At 44.2% G+C, this 22,006-nt stretch overlaps 2 protein-coding genes across 2 annotated transcripts; one reads left to right on the top strand and one right to left on the bottom strand.

The window, feature by feature from the left end:
• The first annotated feature begins 421 nt into the window (after positions 1-421).
• On the top strand, positions 422-21,950 carry iqgap2 (IQ motif containing GTPase activating protein 2). Its single transcript, XM_057034185.1, has 38 exons — positions 422-759; positions 2,777-2,876; positions 5,858-6,014; positions 6,104-6,181; positions 7,112-7,188; positions 9,143-9,210; positions 9,420-9,533; positions 9,620-9,798; positions 10,254-10,341; positions 10,683-10,846; positions 11,070-11,157; positions 11,322-11,485; positions 11,767-11,927; positions 12,006-12,130; positions 12,224-12,387; positions 14,827-14,917; positions 15,083-15,250; positions 15,341-15,483; positions 15,601-15,771; positions 15,871-15,954; positions 16,041-16,112; positions 16,246-16,315; positions 16,412-16,620; positions 16,739-16,888; positions 16,994-17,157; positions 17,268-17,492; positions 17,621-17,761; positions 18,234-18,318; positions 18,431-18,663; positions 19,034-19,166; positions 19,327-19,429; positions 19,521-19,662; positions 20,131-20,218; positions 20,299-20,511; positions 20,594-20,754; positions 20,836-20,979; positions 21,191-21,299; positions 21,436-21,950. Exons 1-38 carry the CDS (start codon positions 714-716, stop codon positions 21,547-21,549), a joined length of 4,986 nt encoding a protein of 1,661 aa, XP_056890165.1. The 5' UTR covers positions 422-713; the 3' UTR covers positions 21,550-21,950.
• f2rl2 (coagulation factor II (thrombin) receptor-like 2) lies at positions 12,554-14,270 on the bottom strand. The gene is made up of 2 exons (XM_057034188.1): positions 14,061-14,270; positions 12,554-13,790 (listed from the first exon to the last, which is right to left on the bottom strand). Exons 1-2 carry the CDS (start codon positions 14,125-14,127, stop codon positions 12,745-12,747), a joined length of 1,113 nt encoding a protein of 370 aa, XP_056890168.1. The 5' UTR covers positions 14,128-14,270; the 3' UTR covers positions 12,554-12,744.
• Positions 21,951-22,006: the final 56 nt, after the last annotated feature.

Genomic DNA, 22,006 nt, shown 5'->3' with positions numbered 1-22,006 from the left:
AGTCAAATGACTTTAGAACCCTTTTTTTGTTGCTTATACAACTCAAACTGAAAAACTCTACTCTTTATTTTCTTCATCATGTTTTCGATCAATATAATCAGTCAGTACTAGATTATTTTATATATAATCACTGTTAAAGTAAAGGTTTCTACAAAAAAAAGACGCATACGTGAACAAGGTGCCATCAAGAAATGTGAGATTCAAATTATACAGACTTAAAAACATAGTTTTCAATGAGGGCATTATTAGCTTTATTAGCACCATTATTGGTAAACGTGTCGTTGTTATACATATTAACAAAAAGAGAAATATAAGGTTCAACAGAGAGGAATCTCCCCGTGGAAACAGACAGAACGGACAGACGCGTCTCCGGGTGGTGAACGTCTCCCGAGCCACCAGTAGGGGGCGCAGATGTGCGCGCACACTTGCGGGTGTAGCGGGACTCGACGCAGCAGCCAAGTCAATGAAGGGCGCAGCGCGGCGCGGCGCAGCGTGGCGAGGCTCTGCTCCAACTGGCATTTCGCGCTTTCATCAACGATTTCGGGACGAATATCCTCACTTTCCACCGTCTACCCCGCCCCCAGGTAGCCACTGCCATAGTTTAGTTCGTAGTTTCTTTCCGGTGCGGCGGAGTACCGCTGCTGTTGCGTTAGCTCGTAGTTTAAAGTTATTTCCAGGACGGACGAGCTCACAAGTAGAGGAAACGACGCAAGATGTACCATGAAGAGACCGCAACTTTCCAAAAGCCCCGCTATGGAAGTAAGTACGCGTCCTCGGAGGGTTGCTGTGCTTTGTAAAGTTAAAAGCAGAAGAGTAAAGCTAATGTGAAATGTTAGTGCAGGTTTTGATGAGCAGCAGGTGGTTCAGCAGCTGCACCTGGTTGCTGGTTACAGTAGGTGTGTCAGTACAGCTTAACTGGTTTTGCTTGGTAGAGACCAGTCTCAGTTATTAATTCAACAACCCACATCCTGCTACACATTCAGCGGTGTCCTCCTTTGCATTTGTGAAACACGAATAGGTGATTTCGTTTTATTAAATTGTGTTTCCAGCTGTCCTGAAATGTGATAGTTTTCTGCTTGCTGAATTTTGGCCCCCCAGGGCTGTCTGGCTGCAGAGCATGAGGCTTTTTCCCTCAGGTTAATCATTCACTCTTTATTTTGCTGTTCTTGAGAAATCTCTCACTGACTCCATGATTATATCAGGGTGGTAAGTAGGTTAACAGATCTTAAAACAACACAGCGGAAGACTGCATCATTTTCACCAAGTTTATTCTTTTGTCACCCGTCAGTTCTGGGCAAAGTTCAGCAGATAATGCAGATCAATGTGGCCTTTCAGTACAGTTGTTTACCCCCCCACCCCCCCCACCCGCATTTGGCCTAGTGAGCTGGAATTAGGTGTTTCTGTGGACTGGCAGCATCTCTCTGCTGTAGAACCCAGTAATAATCTCACCCCTCAACTGGACCGTGTTTGGAGGCACCAGCATGATGCTGAGACGGGTCCTGAGACGTTGGGAAACAACCACCCGGGGAGTTAACGGTAACAAATATAAAAGGGCCCATCCAGGAAGTGAGTCAGTAGAAGTCGTTTTGAATGGGTGCTCAGCACATGCGCTTTCTGCACACTGTGCATTTATTCAAGCATTTACTGAGGTGTGGCAAACAACGGCCATCACTTTAAATAGTCTTTAATTCCATTGCCCTCCAAATATTAGTGCCTCTATAACGGTCCATGTGGCCAAACATTCGAAACTTTCTCAGATGGCCTATTTAGACGGGTGAGAGCCTCTGCGGTGTGAGTTTATGCTCACGCATGCAGTAAAGTCCTCTCTCAACGGCCGCCGTATGATATGATAAGATAAACTTTATTGTCCTGAAATAAACTGCTGCCAAACTGCTGCGCTAAAACGACATGTTTGGAGGATACCTCGCAGCTATAAATAGGAACAGTTACAGCAGGAGGATGCAGCTTTTTACATTTCTTTCATTAGAGAAGCATTTTTTTTCAACACCACAGGTATCGGTGCTGCCCCCCCCCCCCCCCCCCCCCACTGAGAGTAAATATTGAACAGAACTGCACCTGCTCTCTAAACACCAGACAGATCATAATGTTGCAACTGTACGGGAGACTTGAAAAGAGTTCAGATACCTGTGAGACACATCAACGCTGCATATCAATAGACAGAGCATGAGGGTGCACTCTCCCACCTCCGACCTGGGGAGGTCCTGCCCCCCACCCACCCATAGCATGAGAATGTTTCTTCACTGGGCCAGAAATAAAGAGATTTGATTGGATTAGGGCAGAGGAAGGAGCGGCGGTGGGAGGGGACGTGGTTAAGCTGCAGGTAAAGGTCAACTCTCAGCAGGAGTCGTCCATCATCCTGGTAACCCGACCAACCACACGAGCTCAGGGAGTGCGGGATGCTCTAAATTCCTCATATTGCTCAAAATAAATGCCATTTCAGGACTATTTCATTTAGAAACCTATTATTACCTCCGCCACGGAAGGTACTTGTTGCTTGTGCAGTTACCTTTGGAGGTTGTTCTGTCTCATGTCCGCTTGGTGGAGGTTCTTTTAGAGTTGATGAGATTCTTCACATTCCACAACGATGGTACATACGGTGAACAAAAGCCTTGACCTGGTCACGGTGCAACCACAGATTCCTGTTTTTTATATCACGACACGATTAAAGACAAGTCATCTCCAACCCAAAGGATGTGTGATTAAGATAAAGAAGAATGAAGTGTGCTTCATTTTTAAAGAGCCATTTTCTTTGCAGCCATTCAGGATGACGAGCGTCTTTCGGCGGAGGAGATGGACGAGAGGAGGAGACAGAACATCGCCTACGAGTACCTCTGTCACCTGGAAGAGGCCAAACAGTAAGAACAGTGGAAGCGCGCTGAAGGATGGATGAGAGAATGAAGGGAAAGTGCTCAAAGATAAGAAGAGCTTAGTGGGCCACGCTGATTAAATCCAACCGCCCTGTTTTTGTTGTTTTGACACAGCTCAGAGTTTGTGGACATGTGGACAGATAATTATGTTATGCTCTGATTATAGACCATTTTAAAGTGGTTATGTACACTTGATGGGTTGCATAATATATTCTGTATTAGCAGAAAGTTTACGCGGCACTGTCAGAATTCAGAAAAAAGGAAAAATTCTTCACAAGAACGGTAACAGGAAGTGTAATCATGCTTCATGACGCACACCTTGTGACCACCCCACCCACTCACCGCAACGCGTATCTGTCAGTGATTGATCTCCAGTCACCTGGATCGGGCCGAGCCGCAGCGGCCCTGCGGAGCCTCCCCATCCTCAGGTTTTTGTTCACGACAGCTGAACTTGCAGTTTGACTTGCAAACCTCAAGTTTGACTTGCAGATTGTCCAAACCACATTATCGCCGTATGTCCCAAGATAAAAAGGCTGAACATGAACAGGTTTTACATCATTTATCGTAGTAATGAGTCCAAGATATTTGCACTTGCTTGTGCTTCCAAAAAGTCATTAAAACGAATGTGAGCTGAACTTGCACATGCTCAACCTGCACGCACTTTCACTTGCTAACTTCCTGTTTTGCACTCTTGGTTTGTTGATTTTCAGCGCTACTGTGAATTGTGGAATAAGACCTCTATTCTGGGAGACGTGTCAGGTTGGTTTAGGATTTAGTCCGACAGCTAATGAGGCTGTCCACCGCGGGGATTAAGCTCTGTTCTCCTGGGTCAGGTGTCAGCAGTTACTGGAACATGGAAATGATGGAGGCACAACAGCGAGTATTTATCCTCACCACCACGTGATCGTGTCAGTGGAAATGTCCAACCTTCATTTAAAAAGTCACCTTATTCTTTTGTGTGATATTCGTGACATTTTAGATTTTCATGATTTACTGGGGGAGGGGGGGGAGTGGTTATTGAGGTTTTGCTGGTATCTTGAGTAAACTTTGGTTTCGTGGTGCCATGGCAACTCGGCTGTATTTTTTATAAACCAACTGAACAGCTAAACATGGCTTTTAAAAGAAAAAAAACATCAAAATATGATGAAGGATCATAAATTTGACAGAGAGCTTGAAATCTGAAAAATTCTGCAGACATTTTCAGGGGTTGGCATTAGTATGTTAAGGAAAAGCTGGGGAGGCTGTTATTTTTGGACCGGATTATGTGTTTAACCTCTTAGAACTGGTGTGATATTGTAGTTTGCTCTGCTCCACCACATGGTTTGCAGCCTATCGGCATGTTTGCAGATGCAGCAATGCTTAAAAAGTAGCTTTTACCTGATGACACCCATGAACTGGTTTCATGCTTCAGGCCTGTTGTTCATCCGGAATTGTGCAAATTATTAAGATGTAAACTTCAAGACTTTCTTTTAATAAGAAGCCAACATTTAATTGTGCTGCAATGTTCTCCTGGCAGACATTCAACCACACCAGTGGCAAACGTATGACCAGCACGACTGCACAAGAGGCCAGCCTGTGTATAAAGGAAGAAAGTATTTTGGCCTGGAGCATATTCTCTTGTTGAATCAAGACAGATTCACATCCAGAAAGCTGTGCTCGCTGTTGCCGGCCCGTTCAGAGATTAGACAAAGACAGGAAGACCCGCTTTGGGGGGGTTGTAAACAGAAATGCGGGGCTCTCCTGCTTCGGTTGGTCCAACATTGTTTCAAGTGGAGGAAGTGAAGTTGCAACATGTCAGCCATGCAGGATGCCGCTTGGAGGGCGATCCCACCAAAGGAGACGTCGTAATTCTCACTCGTATAGTGCACGACGACTTTGTGGATATGAAACCATTGCGTTTCCCAGATTTGGCTCCTGACCACAGGTTTCATGATGAAATACGCCCTTTTAAATATATATGAAACGTGTAGCTGACACCTTGCGACGGTTGTGGTTTGAGAGTTTTTCTGTCTGGTCGATCACATTTGAGGAGATTTGAATCAGCCAAGAGCCAATCAGGATGGACGACACACCCGGCCGTTCATTTTTCACCAACTCTGTAGAACCACACAAAAAGAAGATATTTTTGGTCCCTCTGAGTTTGTTTAAGGATCCTGTTAGTTGTATTTACACACACGCTGGTGTGTTGACAGTGTGTGACTTGGCATGGTGAGATGATCCCTAATGTGCTGACACATATTTTGGCAGAGTGGATCCTTTGAGCACCCCCACAGCTTTAATTAACATAAACACGGCGTGTGCACGAGCATCGGGGACCGTGTAAGCCGAAGGACGGAGCTGCTGATGCACCACAAATGAAGCGTCCCTTGTTAATGTTATTGCTGCGAAGGATAAATTCAGTTGTGCGACGACGAGTCCAACGAAGTGCGATTGGTGTGGTGCCATGATAATAAATATGGCCTTAGTTCCAGCCAGTAAAGATTCCACAGAATCCTGATGGCCTTGCTGAGTCACTATGATAAATCATTGACCAGACCTTGACTACAGTTAGAAACAGTTGCTTGTTACCAACAGATTACTAGTTCTAGAATGGAAAAGTGAGAAGGAAATGGGTGAAGTTTGCCTCAGTGATGTGATCAAGTTAAACGTGAGATAATCCATCCTTTCTTTTCTTACTGTCGAGTGTCAAAGCTTCAGTGTCGGAGCCGCGGATGTGCACTGCCTCCCTCGTAAAGAATGCCGGGTTCAGCTCATGTGGGTGCAGCCTGTAACAATGCCCGGTTCTCACTGGGTTATTATAACGGGTTTCACTTAATTTAATCTATTTAAGCCATAGTTTTTACGCCATCTTCACCTCAGCAAATGCCGGTATTGTTACTTTCAGTTAGTAATTTCCAAAGGATTAGCAGTGTTTTCTTAGGTGGGTGAGATAGGTGCCTTGGTTGAGCTCTGTTTTTATGTCCTCCTAGGTGGATGGAAGCCTGCCTGGAGGAGGAACTGCCTCCGACCACCGAACTGGAGGAGGGTCTGAGGAATGGTGTTTACCTTGGCAAACTTGCCACCTTCTTCGCCCCAAAAATGGTGTCTGAGAAAAGAATCTACGATAGAGATCAGTCCCGATATAAGGTGTGTGTGTGTGTGCGTGTGCGTGTGTGTTGGCTTATGTGTTCCACACAGTCAGTAATGTCATATTTTATTCTTGTTTTTACCTCCAGAGCAGCGGGCTGCACTTCAGACACACGGACAACACGGTTCAGTGGCTCAGGGCCATGGAGTCGGTGGGTCTCCCAAAGGTAGGAGGATTTGGTGACGCATCTTCTCTCCTTCACTGACCCGTACAGATGCTCGGTACACGCGCGTCATTTAACTCCAGACGTCTTCAGGAAAGGCTAACTAAAATATACATAAGCCAATAAGATTTTATCTAAGTGGAAGAAAGAAGAAAGAAAACTGAAGAGGCCATTGATGAGTGATTCATTCCTATGACCCACAACCTCAGGGCAAAGAAGAAAATACCACAAGTTATTTTAAAACGGATGACAGCATCACATCATGGGGGCAGTCATGTGATAAATGCTTAAAAAAATGTTTTGAGGGATTTATCCTCCCAAAGCCTTCAATCCTTGGATGAGCTGTTTCAGTCAATGGTCAAACATCTAAATGCTGTAGAATAGACAGAATAAATGGGAAAGAACCAGGATATGATGACTCTGCTGGTCCATAGATTCATGCATAATTAATATTGGGAGTGAGTGCGAGCAGCAGCAAATGTCGCCAATCTCCTCACATCATTACATGAAATATTGGGAGTCACAGTCGTCTGTAAAACCCTCGAGGATCACGTCTCACAGTCATTTAGACTTTAGACTAATAGTTGACCTGATAAGCAGACTGAAGTGAACCAGAGGTCACTCCAGAGGTCACTCCAGAGGTCACTCGGGTACACACGGTGAAGCTGAAGGAGCAGAGCAGCACCGTGACCACCTGTAGACTGAGACACTGCTCAGTGGCGCTGTGACACTCTGTAACCCCCCCCCCCCCCCGTGAAGTTTGTGACCGATGAGAATGATTTCTGACTCAAAGTAATCCCCAAGTTGGCATTAATCACACTGCATTGCGAAACATAACATCAAGTAGGCGGATTTAATGTCATGACTGATTACCACTGCATAAACTGTGGGTGATTAATTGCGACTCGCCCGTTGTTTGTGTTCTTATTTCAGATATTCTACCCTGAAACAACAGACGTGTATGATCGTAAAAACATGCCCAAGGTTGTGTACTGCATACACGCTCTGAGGTAAGGCTTGAGAAGAAGTTTTTATTAGATCTTTGTCCTCAAAAAGGTTCTTCTGAAAATACCATGAATAAATGGTGATTATGTCAGAGAAAGCAGCCAGAAACCCTCAGTGTTTTTAGCAAAGATGAAGTAAAAGATGGGCCCGTTGAGGTTATAACAGACCCAGAGCTGTATTTACTCTACAGCTGTTTTCATTAGGGGTGGGGGCAAATGTGTATTTATCCAATTCACCTCATCCAGATTAATGGAGGAGATGGAACAATAAATAGAGCCCAAGTCTACCGACAGTGTTGGTTGGGATGAGCTGACACGTCTGATGCATACATGTTGATCAGTTAGTCACGCTGAGTTAGTCACCTGTTAACTAGTAAATAGCTTTCATGATTAGTTGTAGAGGAAAAACAGACCAGCAACTGGTCTGTTTTCCCAGCACAGTTTTGAACTAGTTCAGTGTTTTGCCTAAACACATTTAAGAGAGGTGATGTCATTCTGAACTGGATCAGGCCCCCAGAAATTGTGACGAGCTTTAACTGAAAACACACACTTACACGCTTACTGACACACACTATTCTCTGCCTAATTCGGAGTCATTTCCTCCTGGGGGGGGGGGGGGGGGGGGGTGTCACTGTCCTATATCAAAGCCTTTGACCAAACACAGCTGTATAAATGTACGGGTTTGTTTTATCTAAAACTCTCAAAAGTGTTCAGCATAACTATCGATGTGACTTAGATTGTGATTTGAAAATACTTGAGGAAACAAGAACTGGAAAATGCTATTTTTACTTGGGGGAAAAGAGGAAGAATACTTTTTATGATTTGTCTTATTTCAAGATTAAATAATGCAATCTGTTCCTGAAGCGGGGCGTTGGTGAATATAATCCCTATTTTCTCTGTAAATACACCAAAGAAGCTTTTCAAAGGCATTGAAGAAGTGAGCACAAGTTCTGATGTGTTTAGAATCAGACTCAACCAGATAAACAGATTTTGAGTGTAGATAAGTGAGCCGCTTGTTTTTTCTGTTGTGGTGTTCTGGTCAGTCCCAGAGAGAATTGGTTTCCTTCCCTCCTCATGCACACACGTGTTCTTCCTTCCTGCAAGTCCAGCTGAAGTCCCCAAAGGACCCCCTTAATTCTCCGTACTTCCCTGAGCACAAACACACGTCGATATTAAGGCGAGGAAGTTGAGCATCAACTCGGGAACATTAGACGTGACGCTAAAGAAGAGAATGTCATTTACAAACAAGGACACTTTAAATGCTGTTCATGCCTTTTAAGAGAGATGGCTTAATTAGTCATCTAGACAAAGTTCAAAAAGCATGGGACTAAAGAATGAGGAGCCACAGTCTGGCGAAATTGTAGCTGGAAGCCAGTCAGCTGATGGTGTGTAACCGTTGGGGCCTGTAATCCACCGCCGTCATTAACCCGGTCTGCTGGTACTGTGCTTGTATCTTATTCAAATAAACTGCTTCCATGTTCAATCATTCGCTAAACTCTGCTTAGTGAGGAGTTTAGCTAGCAGTTTAAAGTCCGTGGTGTCCCAAGGACGCAGGTATTTTCATGTTTACGCACATGAACCCCCCCCCAACAATACACACACGCACCCCCCGAACACAGCCAGACAAAAGGGCAAAACAATCGTCCGCCGCTGTTCTCTATTCAAAGCTGACTTGCTTTTAATATCTATAATTCATGGCTACTTATCAGCTACCTGTGGGAAGATGAAAGTTTTATGAAGTTTCCAGCAGCTGGTCTGTCCTGAGGCCGGCTCGGGTTGGAACTGGGCTTCCCACTGGGTTTTGTTGTAATTTGAGCCAACACTACCCTCCAGAGGACATATCAAATACATTCACCTTGATTTAAATCTAAAATATCAGCTTCATGACCCATAAATACTGACTTCCTTCAGACTTTCTGCTGCTTTATATTTACTGTAACAGTCAATGTGTTTATTTCAGCTTGTACTTGTATAAACTTGGGGTGGCGCCACAGATCCAGGACCTGCTGGGAAAAGTTGCATTCACAGGTAGTTCCCTCTTATAAATCGTACTTTATTCTACAGTATAACAGAGATACACAGAGATTAGTTGTGCAGCTATCGTATTTCAAGTCTTGGAATCATGAATTGGCTGAAGGAGCTGTACATAGAAACAGTTCTATTCAAGAAATATTTAAGGTTATTATACATGGTACCTTCTATAACAACCCAACCTGTTTGTTTTTTTTTTAATCCAGAGGAAGAGATTAGTAACATGAGGAGCGAGCTGGAGAAGTACGGCATTCAGATGCCAGCTTTCAGTAAGATTGGAGGAATCCTGGCCAATGAGCTGTCGGTGGATGAAGCTGCCCGTGAGTCTTCTGACATTCAACTGCTTCTTGTTTTTGACTGAGGCTCGAAGGCCAAAATGACAGTGACCAGACGTGTTTGTTTTTAGTGCACGCTGCTGTGATCGCCATTAATGAGGCCATTGATAGAGGGCAGGCTCCTGCAACGATGGCAGCCCTGAATAATCCCAACGCAATGCTGAAGAACGCAAAGGAAGCCCTGGCAGAGGATTACCAGAACACGCTGAGCCAGGCCAAGACTAGAAAGCTGAACCAGTCATCGAGGAAGGTGCGAAACCCAACAAACCGTGACCTTCATCTCATTGTGTTTGTTAGCTTTTGCAGGCCAGATCAGTTATGCAGCGCTTCACCTGTTTGCTTGTTTTGTATGCCGACGGGAAATGGCAAACGGGACCTTTGTTCTGAATGGTTTGGTTTGGAGTTTTCGCGCTGGCGTCTGAGCTACAGTAGATTACAGCACTGACTCACTCCACATGCACTGCCAGCACATTCCTCCAGCTGCACAGTCAGCTGTAATCCATTAAAAACAGACCCTCCACAGCATCCCACCTCCATCTTTCCCCCCACTTTTTTTTTTTTTTAACAAATCCTATCAAACACTATAGAAATATGTTCTAAAGGCTGAAATTGGGCCTGTCAAATGTGCTACTTGGTAAAAACTGATCACATTTTCATCAGCAACACACGTATTGTGGCACTGATGTGATTTTCCCCATTAATCAGCGCCGCTCAAGTGAAACTGAAGAACGAGATGTTTATGAGGAGCTGCTGACACAGCAGGAGATCCAGGGCTGCCTTGACTTGATCAACAGTAAGGAATGATTTCATGAAGAAGTTGTTTTCTCTGTCATCTCTGCTTTTTCTTCCCCCTCCACTTGTTAGATAGAAAATCATCAACACAGATTTCTGTAAAGTTCATACGTACTTTAGAGTTCAGCTCTAAAATCTACTTGTTTCAGTCTGTGAGCTTTATTGACAACTAATACATTGATGTAAAAATCATTAATTAGTTCATTTAGTTCCAACAGTTGCTGCATTCTTTGGTAATATTCTATGCACTTGCACCTATTTGTAATTTAAATCCCTAACTCCGGTATCCAACTCTTTAAAAGTAGACTTTGTTTCTCTCTGACTTGCTGTTATTGACTCTAGTCCAGGCAGCAGTGCAGCAGGTGAATCGGGCAGTGTCGTCTCAGGACCAGCCGGCCCTGCTGGCTGCTCTCAGGCTTGAAGCTCTGGCTCTGCTGGGTGTTCTGGAACCAAACTGTCACTGGTACATGGAGCATTTTACAACCTACTGCCAACATAAACCCAAGGTACCCTCCATCACACCTCACCGTTTGACTGGGTTTAAGATTTTAGTTCCCGTGTTGAAGGTAGAGTCATGAAACTGTAGTCATGTGACTCGTGTCTGGACGAGAAACAACCACATTAGTGTGATTTTAAAATTATTTTAAAGAAATGCAAACCATTTAGTTGAAGGCATCCCTGTATAAAAGAGGTCAACTGATCCTCTTATGTTTCCCTCTCGTGCTGCAGGATGGAGGAAGAGCCATGTTGGTGGACAAAGAAGAGATTCAGCGAGTCGTCAGCTCTTGTAATGACTTTGCTGAGGCAGAGAGACGAAGTACGCGTTGATTAGATAAATCAATGTTGGACATTTGCCACATTTTTCTTACATTTTCTAATGGGCTTGTTGTAACACTCAGAAATATAATATGCTCGTTTAATATACTGACAGGTGTTATACTCCTGTGGTTCTAAATTCTGTCTGTGATCATCTTTATCCAGAATTGGAGGCAGTCGCATCAATCAATAAAGCTATTCGTCTTGGCAACGCGGCTGAGACGGTGGAAGAGCTGATGAACCCTGAAGCACAGCTATCGATTGTCTACCAAACTGCTGCCAACCTCTATCAGAATGAGCTTTTCAGTTTGCAGCTACAGGGGGGGCAGGTAAGTTTGGGCGCCTGCTGAAGGTGGGCTGATAATGAGCGTTTAGACTGATCATTCAGCACTGGATTCACTTTTTACGATGTCTATGCATGGGAGGCAACTCCCACTCAATGTCCGTCTTAGAGGAGCAACGTGGTTGCTCGTCCAATCTGGTTAAGAGCTTAACTATCACAGAAAAGCACCGCGTTAGAAAATGGAAACTAGAAATTAAATACAGCATCTGGTGAGGCTGTAATGCGACAGATGCTGTACTCACACATGGCTGCATGTGTGTGTGTTAGGCTGGCTTGAGCCACGAGGAACTGAGCGTAGCCGTGGAGATGCTGTCCGCTGTGGCGGTGCTAAATGAGGTGCTGGATACCAAGGACCCTCAGGCAGTGATTGAACAACTGGCCGACTCTCCTCTAGGCTTCACCAACATGGACCAAGATAATCTCAACAGGTATCACTGAAACAGATCTGCACAATCTGGAGGGAGTGAATGACCTCCACTTAAGTTTTGTGGGACTTTTCCCTTCAGGTACGCTGACACTCTTATCCAGCAACGAGGGGAGACGCTTGCAAAAGGTCAAGAATTTCTCACCTGGAACGACGTCCAGAAGTGCATCGACACTGTCAACGTTCAGGTCCACGAGGAGCACGAGCGTAAGTTACACGCTAAATGTATTTTATTTATTTATCTATTTATTTATTAAACCGAACATCTGATGGATCGTCTCCTTTGTGTTCCGCCTTCAGGTATCATAGCTATAGCGGAGATCAACGAGGCGCTCAACTCGGCCGACCCTCAGCAGACGCTCGCAGCGCTTCTCCTCCCCACAGCCAAACTGATGGCGGTTAACCCCGGCACAGCCAAACATTACCACGATGTCCTTCAGCACACCAAACGACTCCTCTGCCAGGTACTGTGGCTTCTATTTTAGCTCAACGACACAGCTTTAAACTGTCACAGAAGGCATCATTCAGTTAAAACCTTCAATGACGGTGCCGGTAGATCCACGTTCTACAGTCATGTCCGAAACAGAGCAAAGAGAATTTCCTTTCCTTCACAAGAAGATGAGAACGCACTAAATTCAATGAATTTATTCAGAGCAACAGTTTTATTCTTTTAGTCTGCTTTTATGATGAAAATGATTTCCTACCCACAAATATTGCAGCCGTCTTTTAATCACCTTTTTGGGCTGTTTCCTGTCCTATGTGCTTCCTTATTGGTCTAACAAGGAAATACCGTTTCCATGTGATCATACACAAAGCAAGAGTCACGTCATTACATCAGGCCGCTGAAGCTCTCCACGAGGGGAAATAAATTGTAGTTCAGCGGTTGTCTTTGATATAAGGATACAAAAGAAGGGGTCGAGGCAGCTATGGAAGCAGCAGAGACACACCGCTGCTCTGTAGTATCCGTACAGTCTGTCGTCCCCATTAGCAAACACGCAGATGTAGTGGGTGAGGTGCAAAATGCTGCTCGGTAAGAAACACACCACGAAGATGATAAAAGTCATCGTGCTGACCCTAATAAATGGTGTCCAGTCGCAATCTGATTGTCTTAATCGGCATACAACTGCCACGTGGGCGTAGATGCAAATGAGGAAGGGCGCCACGAAGCCGAGACACACCAGTATCAGCCGATATGGCCACAACGCTGAATGAGAGCGTTCTTCAAAGGGAAGTACATCATGACACGTGGTGATATTCAGCTGAGGAACCTGGTAGCTCTGCCTCACCAGGAGCTCCGGCACTGTAGCGGCCCCAAACAGAAGCCACACGATCAAACACGTCCACGCCGTCACGGTCGTCTTAGCCAACCGCCGGTACAAAAAGGGTCTGACCACAGCCAGGTAGCGGCTCAGACTGATGCACGCGATAGACTGAGCCGAGCAGTAAACATTTCCATAGAATAACGCCGTGAGAATCCGGCATGTAATTTCTCCAAATGTCCAGTTGTGTCCGTTAAAGTGGTAGTGAACGCGCAGTGGCAGAGAAAGCAGGAACAGAAGGTCGGAAAAGGCGAGGTTCAGGTAAAAACCTCTGGTGGAAAAGGACTTGACTCTGCGTCGGAGGAAGGCCAGAATGTAGGCGTTGGAGGGGACACCCAGCAACATGGCCAGGATGTACGCTGATGGTATGGCCCACGTGCTGAGGGCTCCTGTGGTGTAGGCTTTCACTGCCTCTTCTGAGTCCACAACAAGCCCGGGGAGTGAGCTGGGCTCCAGATGATTGGTCCCGTTAGGTTTGCTGCTGGTACCCTTATACGTTTTAGGGATCGCACCCTGTGACCCTTCGATTTTGGTGTCGGATCCATTTCCTAAAAATAGGCAGAATAAAGATCTTATTTATTGTTACCAAGCAACCTAATATTACTGTTAATAACAGCAGTTTGGAGTGAAATTTAGAGTAAATTTAACTTAACTGCATTGAAATATTAAATGTAATGATCAGATATTATTTTTTGGTGCAGTAATCAGTTGTAATCTGGACATTTCTGTTATTTCAGTACATTTTGTAATTTTGCCATCTTTACATCAATGTTTCTTTTTAAATATTAACACATATTGAATTTGAACAACCCACTTACCATCAAGCTGCAGGGTTTGTGTTGCCATTAAAAAAAACAACAGTAGTCCTGCAACTGAATAAGCCATAATCCCAAAACGGTCAATATCCTTTAGTTTCTTAAAGGTGTCTTTTGCCTTCCCTCCTGTTCCTTGGCCTTCGTTTCAGTCAGCGTGGGACGTCTCTGTATATTTCACATTTTCGCGGAGCAAAACTGATAATGGTGTGCACCTCAGCCTGGTCTCCCACTCTTATGCAGTATTACGCTCATGCATTTGTGTGTCCCTGTGAGACCACTGCCTGTCCTGGTATGCAAGCTAAAATCCCCACTTCCAGTTAGTATCTGCCCACTGAGTCACTGGATTGGGAAGAAACGGCTCAATGGATTTATTCACTACCTTATTTTTTGCTACACGTTTAGATATTATGTTGTTTTTAGATTAATTTCTTCTTTTTATTACACACGTTTAAATGGGATATAAATAACAAAGCTATATTTAGTCTGGTAGCTTTGTCCTAATGATCGTTTTCCTTCCTGCTGGCCGTGACTGCGTAGATGCACCCACCCAGCCTCTACAGTTGACTGCAGAACAAATGAAGGTTGAATAAACATCCACTGCCACTGGATTTGTAATAATTGTGGGGTCACCCAGGTCGACGTATCTGTGTTGCATAGGGAACTGTGCAGCATTTAGCATTTCTGACATTTATGTCCTATTACGAAGGGTGGGACTGAACATTATTTCAGGTTTCACCTCTCAATATGATCATACTTTGCCTGATTGCAGAGCTCTGGAGATGAGTCGGCAGTCCTGTGGCTTGATCAGATTCAAGAGGCCATACACACAGCCAACCAAGATGAAGAAAAGGCTCTCGCATGTATGTAGCCGCAGGTTAAATTCACTCCCTCATGTCCTGACCCTTTTGTTAGACTACAGGCACTTTACTATTATTGATATTTACATTTAGTATAGTTTTTCATTATAGGTGTTGTTTCTGTGATTAAACATCTGCTTGTTTGACTTATATTTGTTCCTGTATTAGTCGCTGGAGCGATAGCAGACATTAACAGGAAGGTGGCCAAAGGGAACTCTAAGAACACACTGCAGGCTTTGCAGCTCCCCAGTGCTGGACTAAGAGCTGTGCACCCTGACTGTGCTGATACATACCAGACAAAGCTAGCAGAAAGTCAAGCAAATGATGCTAATAAAGGTAACTTGAATAATTGTTGGCATAGCAGAAGGCCTGTTCTTTCACACGTGTGCATTCGGTGTCATATTTATTCTCTCTGCTCTCCTCCAGGCAGCAGCGATAGTGTTTGGGTAAAACACTGTTTCAGTGATAGATATCTCTATTACTACAATCTGGAGACAGGCCAGGGTACATGGGAAGAGCCGGAGGGATTCCATCACAGAGGTGACCATCTCTGTAAAGAAGAAATCCAGGTTCTTTTCTGTTTCTTTGATCACTTTCATCTTTGACAAACAGCCCAGTGGTTTTAATTTTTAACGTCACGCTGCTTCTCTCATCTCTGTGCGAAAACCATCGTTTTCTTCTCGTAGAATGTTGTCAGCTCCGTGACTGCAGAATATAACAGGGAGCAGTTGTGGCTAGCCAACGAATCCTTGGTGACGCAGCTGCAGGCCAGGATTAAAGGGTTCCTCGTCAGGAAAAGGCATAAACAGCGAATGGAATATCTACAACAACAAGAACCACATGTCATCAAACTGCAGGTGGGCTAATGTCTCCCAATCATGATGTTAAGTAGTTACGCAGTAGTAGTATACATGTCATGATAAAATGAATATGCATGTTTTATATTTGCCCAACAGGCTTGTTGGAAAGGATGCAAGCAGAGGAAACTGTACAAAAAACGAATGAATTTGCTCGAGAAAAATGTTGCTTCTGTTGTGAAGGTAATACGCTTCCCTCTGCTGGAATGATCATTTCTTTCTTTAAGATTCTCTTTCAGCTCTGACAGAAATATATTTGTTTTCCTCAGATTCAGTCGATGGTAAAAATGTGGAAAGCCAAACGCGAATACAACAAGAGGCTGCAGTTCTTCAAAGATCACGTGAGTAACAGAACTTCACTCAGGAACATCACTTGGACTTATATCACATCCTGTATTGTTTTTGACTGGCTGGACTGTGTGTGTGTGTGTGTGTGTGTGTGTGTGGGGGGGGGGTGCGCGTGTGTGCCTATAGGAAAAAGATATAGTAAAGATTCAGGCTTTTCTAAAAGCCAATAAAGCAAGAGATGACTACAGAACACTAAGTAAGTCAAAAATGTTTGTTTCCATTGACTCATTGTTAAAGTATAAAAAGGTGCATGTAAAGGCGAGCGCACGTTGATTTGATAATTGTGTCTTAGCCATGGCCAAGGATCCTCCTCTCTCTGTGGTGCGCAAGTTTGTTCACTTGTTGGAACAGAGTGCCTTGGACCTGCAGGAGGAGCAGGACTTTACGAGGCTCAGGGAGGAAGTGGTGACCAACATCCGCTCCAACCAGCAGATGGAGAAAGACTTGAACATGATGGACATAAAAATCGGTCTCCTGGTCAAGAACAGGATCACTCTGCAGGTGGGCGGCACTTTTGTTACCATGAAGTGAAAGGGGTGATGATTTCAGGGGCAAAGATCCCAACCCTGAACTGAGGCTTTGCTCATTTTCTGTCTCGTCGTCTTGTTTCTTTTTAAAGGACGTTGTGTCACACAACAAGAAAATGAACACCAAGAAAATGAAAAGTGAAATGGACCTGACGACTGGTGACAAACTGGGCATCAAGGGCCTAAGCAAAGGGAAAAGGAGAAAACTAGAGGCCTACCAACATCTGTTTTACCTGTTGCAGGTGATTCATGAAATGTTCCATGTTTATTCCCGCTGCATCTTGAAAACATCCTAATGCCTCTAACATCTTAACGCTGCCCTCATTTCTCTCTTCACCCCCCTTCAGACAAACCCAAGCTACTTAGCCAAACTCATCTTTCAGATGCCCCAAAATAAGTCTACTAAGTTCATGGACACGGTGATCTTCACCTTGTACAACTATGCCTCTAACCAGAGAGAGGAATACCTGCTGCTCAAACTTTTCAAGACTGCTCTGGAGGAGGAAATCAAGTGAGAACTAAAGCCCCACTCAGAGCCTCCTACCAACCCGCACTTTGACTCATTTGTAGTTTGGAATTCTCTACGTATATTCGGTGTACAGTCTTGTCCATGTGTATCAGTTCTAAGGTGGATCAGATCCAGGACATAGTGACAGGAAACCCAACGGTCATCAAGATGGTGGTGAGCTTCAACAGAGGAGCACGTGGTCAAAACACCCTCAGGCAGCTGCTGGCACCGGTGGTCAAAGACATCATCGAGGACAAGAACTTAAACATAAACACTAACCCTGTGGATATATACAAAGCCTGGGTCAACCAGGTGGAGAGTGCCACCGGAGAGGCCAGGTAAGAGGGGAAGTAATGTTCATTTACTCTCACAGATGTGCCAAGAACGTCGCTTGTGTAGTTACAGCCACAAAATGCTCCATTATGTCAACTGACAACATTGCTCATAACTGAATCCTGTCCTGCAGCAAGCTGCCGTATGAGGTGACTCCCGAGCAGGCGATGTCACACGAAGAGGTGCGCAGCAGGTTGGAGGCCTCCAGTCTGGCCCTGCGGACTGCTACCGATAAGGTCTTGAACTCCATTGTGTCATCGCTGGATAATATTCCGTAAGTCTTCCCGGTCTCCATGTTGGTGCCTCAACGTGTCTGTCAGCATGAATTTGTTGACTGATTGGCCATTTTCATTTCTAGAAAATTAACCCATAATTATAGCTAGGAAGAATATGGTCACATGCTTTTTGCATGTCATTAACGTGTCATTCTGGTTAGTAGGGTTTTAGCTGGACAGTTATTACTATGACGCAAAATGTCTGGAAGACAAAAAAAAAGAACCAAATTTTGTCATTGGGCTACAAATATCAAAATATTCATGGCGCCTGTATTTAAAAAAGTACCACGTAACATGTTGTAATCTTTAAAGCTTCCACTAGATGGTGCATTATACTCATAGAACTAATCAAACCAGTGAGCCGAGTCCATCGGGTTCCCTGGTCCTAGCTTGTTCCGCGTGTTTTGTGGTATGTGATGGCATGTGGTTTTGTGTTTGATGTCCCATTGTTGCTTTTTATTTTGCATGTAGTTATGGCATGAGATACATAGCAAAAGTTCTGAAGAACAGCCTCCATGAAAAGTTTCCAGACGCTTCAGAGGATGAGCTGATGAAGGTAGAACTTCCTGAATGTAGTATATGCGAATGCTTGTGTCAGTGATGGCGCCGTTATAATTCTGCTGCACCACACAAAATCCAAATGATGAATTCTTGTCACCGTCTGACAGATTGTTGGAAACCTCCTGTACTACCGCTACATGAATCCAGCCATCGTGGCTCCTGACGGCTTCGACATCATTGAAATGTCGGCTGGAGGGCAGCTAGCATTAGACCAGCGTCGCAACCTGGGATCTGTGGCTAAGATGCTGCAGCACGCTGCTGCTAATAAGCTGTTTGAGGGCGAGAATGCACATATGACACCGATGAACATCTACATATCGCAGACATATGAGAAGTTTAGGTAAGTTCGGCCACACTTGAAGTCTATGATGTTTTTTTTTATCTTTGGGAAAAAATAAATGAAGTAAATTGTCTTTCATCGGACCTCATTATGACAATATTGTGTTAAAGGAAGGGCTCTGGGTTGAGCTGGAGGCCCTGTGGCATTTATTAGCAATGGAAAAAAACTAAAAGCTGCACCAGCATTTAAGGGGTGTGTCAATATTACTAATATCAACTGAATCTAGCCGCCCCATCTGTTTGCTCATTATTACTGCAGTATTAATACTGCAGTAATAATACTGCAGTATTAACTGTAGTATTAAGGCAAATGTGGTGTTTCCCTTCAGAGGTCATCAACCTCTGACCGCGACTGATTCTTCCTCTTTCAGGGTGTTTTTCCAGTCAGCCTGTGATGTTCCTGAACTTGAGGAGAAGTTTAATATCGATGAATATTCAGACATGGTGACTCTCAGCAAGCCTGTCATCTATATTTCAATAGAGGAGATCATTAATACCCACTCGGTAAACCCCAACGCAAACATTCACGGCACATTTGAACTTTTTTTCTGTCTTTGTTTTTCAAGAACAAATGATGATTTTTGATGCATCAGAATAGTTTACAGTCACAAACTAGAGAATATCTGAGGCTTGAACAGAGGACTGATCACGTGTGCCTTTGCAGTTGCTTTTGGAACATCTGGATGCCATTTCACCTGACTCAAACGACTTGTTACATGAGCTGCTGCAGGATCTGGGAGACGTGCCCGATCGAGAGGCATTGCTTGGTACTGTCACAAAATGCACCTGTTTTATAATAAAGGGAAAAAAAATTGACTGTAATGTATTTAACAAAGTGGCCCCACTTCTTTATCTCAGGTGAAGGAGCGGTAGACCCCAGTGATCCCAACAGAGAGAACACGCTGAGCCACCTGGCCAAGACGGAGGTCTCCCTCACCTTAACCAGCAAGTTTGAGCTACTAGAAGGGGATGACAAGGACTTTAAGACTCTGATGACCAAGTTAGTATCGTCCTGTAACACCCTTCATATGCTGAACCAGTCTGCTGAGACTCTCTGAGTCAGTGTGAGCACAAAAGTCCCTAAAATAACTACTAAAGTCTTCAAAAGTGTAGAAGTGTGAAGGCTTTGGTGTTGACGCTGTTTTCGGTCACTATCACTCAGTTGCTTGTTTGTCTTGCCTTTTGTGCCACTTTGTCATTTCCTGTCCTGGAAGTGAGAAGTTGGTGACTGGGGTTATCTTGGGCACGAGCCTGCATCCGTGCAGATAATTCCTTCACCAGAAATGTTCCCTTTTTTGTAACTTTCGGGAGTTATATGAACAGAAACACAAATGTGTGCGCAGGATGAATCAAACCTGTAGAAAATAGGTTTAAGAATTAACACTGCACATCATTTTGTAGAACCCAAAAGAAGATTGAATCCTAATGAATTTTAAATGAAACTAAATGAAACGATTGTGTTTTTCAGGACAAAAAAGCTCATCGTCGATGTGATTCGCATTCAGGTTGGAGAAAACCTGCCTGAAATTCTTGAAACCCCGTCGACGGCCCCTCAGGTGTTTACTTGAGCTTTTCTTTGTGCCAGCTGTACTGAAATATTAGCTTGTTTCAACATTATTTGTTAACTTGGCTGAAGGAGCTGGAACACAAAAAGATCGTGGAGCGACGGGCAGTCCAGGACGCTCAGACACCAGAAGGACTGAAGAGCAGCGCTGCTGTTCTTGAGGACAGCCAGCTACCTCTCGAGCAGAAGAAGAGGAAGATCCTCCGAAATCTTCGGAATCTGGAACAGGCTGGACTTTGCACCGACGCTAACAAATACCAAGACATCATCAACGAGATATCGAAGGTAAACGTTAATTCACAAAGAAAGAGATGCGAACTCCAGTGATTGGTCTTCCAGATCTGTAAAGTTAACCTGTAATTGTCAGGACATCCGTTACCAAAGACGTTATAGACAGAGAAGGAAGGCTGAGCTCGTGAAGCTTCAGCAGACGCTGACGGCCCTCAACTCCAAAACAGCCTTCTACCAGGACCAGATGAACTATTATGACACGTACATAAAGACCTGCCTGGACAACCTCAATCGAAAGTGAGTTCAACCCATATTTGATGCTCATGGCTTGATTATGAAAGTGCTGATATTCACGTTACATGTGCCGTATGTGTTTAGAAATTCCCGCCGATCGATAAAACTGGACAATAAAGGAGAAGAAAAAGGCAGCAAGAAGTGGAAACCACAGTCTTTGAAGTACACGGCGGCCAGGTTGCATGAAAAAGGAGTGGTCCTGGAGATAGAAGGACTCCAGACAAACCAGTGAGTTAAAGTTATCCACAAACGTGTGGTTGCCTGTAGTGATTCACCTGTGCGCCGAGTTTTCTCCACATCACATCATCTTTGTTGAAAAAATTGTGGCAACATTTTCAAAATGAATATTTCTTAAACGGACTAATACTATTGGGAAAGGAAAATGACCAATTATTTGCTTTTACCAGTAGTAACTGAGTCCTTAAATGTGTCGTCACAGGTTCAAAAACGTCATGTTTGACATTTCACCCACTGAGGAAGTTGGGGATTTCGAGGTGAAGGCCAAATTTATGGGCGTCGAGATGGAAAAAGTGCAGCTTCATTTCCAGGTAAATACATTTCTCATCAGTTGAATACGAAGGTGTTGAAACGATTCCTCTGGGATTTTCCATTTCAAGTAAAAAGCAAAATGAATCAGAGGAAGTTAGTCCGTAGTTAATCCAATTTCTTCCTTTTTGTGTCCAGGACCTCCTACAGCTGCAGTACGAAGGTGTGGCCGTCATGAAGATGTTTGACAAAGCCAAAGTCAACGTCAATTTACTCATCTTCCTCTTGAATAAAAAGTTCTATGGAAAATGAGGCAGATGGGAGAAATCCCGTGGAGAGGAAGGTGTCAACAGGCCGTGCCTTCCCTTTCCGGCAGGACAGTTTTGCTTCTTGTAACAATGGTGTAATGAATCAGAACAAAATGAAACGCTGTCATCCAAATGTTGCCGTTCTGGAGTTCCCATGGTGATTGTAAATGTATTTTTAAAAATTCAGCAATAATATATATTGTCATTTTGTTTGTAAGTGATACCAGGAAACTGTTGTATGTTAAACCAAAGAAAAACTGCAAGGATCCAGACAAGCAAACCTGCCCGCCTGCGTTACCGGTGCCTTTTAATCAATGTGTGTGTGTGTGTGTTCTGTCAGCGTGGACGTGGTTTATAGCATAATGTTTTTCCTAATGTGTGAAATAAATCACAGGTCTACCGTTGTTTGTTTGTTGTCATCTGCCTTCGTGGTGTTTTTACTGAGCTGCAGATTCAGGTAA

This window comes from Takifugu flavidus, chromosome 5 (genome assembly GCF_003711565.1).
Source record: "Takifugu flavidus isolate HTHZ2018 chromosome 5, ASM371156v2, whole genome shotgun sequence".
Taxonomy (NCBI): Eukaryota; Metazoa; Chordata; class Actinopteri; order Tetraodontiformes; family Tetraodontidae; genus Takifugu; species Takifugu flavidus.
The sequence above is the reverse complement of the archived record's forward strand: the minus strand, read 5'-3'. Positions and strand labels throughout refer to the sequence as shown.

Coding starts and splice junctions, on each gene's coding strand:
- f2rl2 (XM_057034188.1), bottom strand. CDS start 14,127: ATGGCTTATTCAGTTGCAGGACTACTGTTGTTTTTTTTAATGGCAACA. Junction 13,791..14,060: donor ACAAACCCTGCAGCTTGATG/GTAAGTGGGTTG, acceptor GCCTATTTTTAG/GAAATGGATCCGACACCAAA.
- iqgap2 (XM_057034185.1), top strand. CDS start 714: ATGTACCATGAAGAGACCGCAACTTTCCAAAAGCCCCGCTATGGAA. Junction 760..2,776: donor CCAAAAGCCCCGCTATGGAA/GTAAGTACGCGT, acceptor TTTTCTTTGCAG/CCATTCAGGATGACGAGCGT. Junction 11,928..12,005: donor GACCAAGATAATCTCAACAG/GTATCACTGAAA, acceptor TTTTCCCTTCAG/GTACGCTGACACTCTTATCC.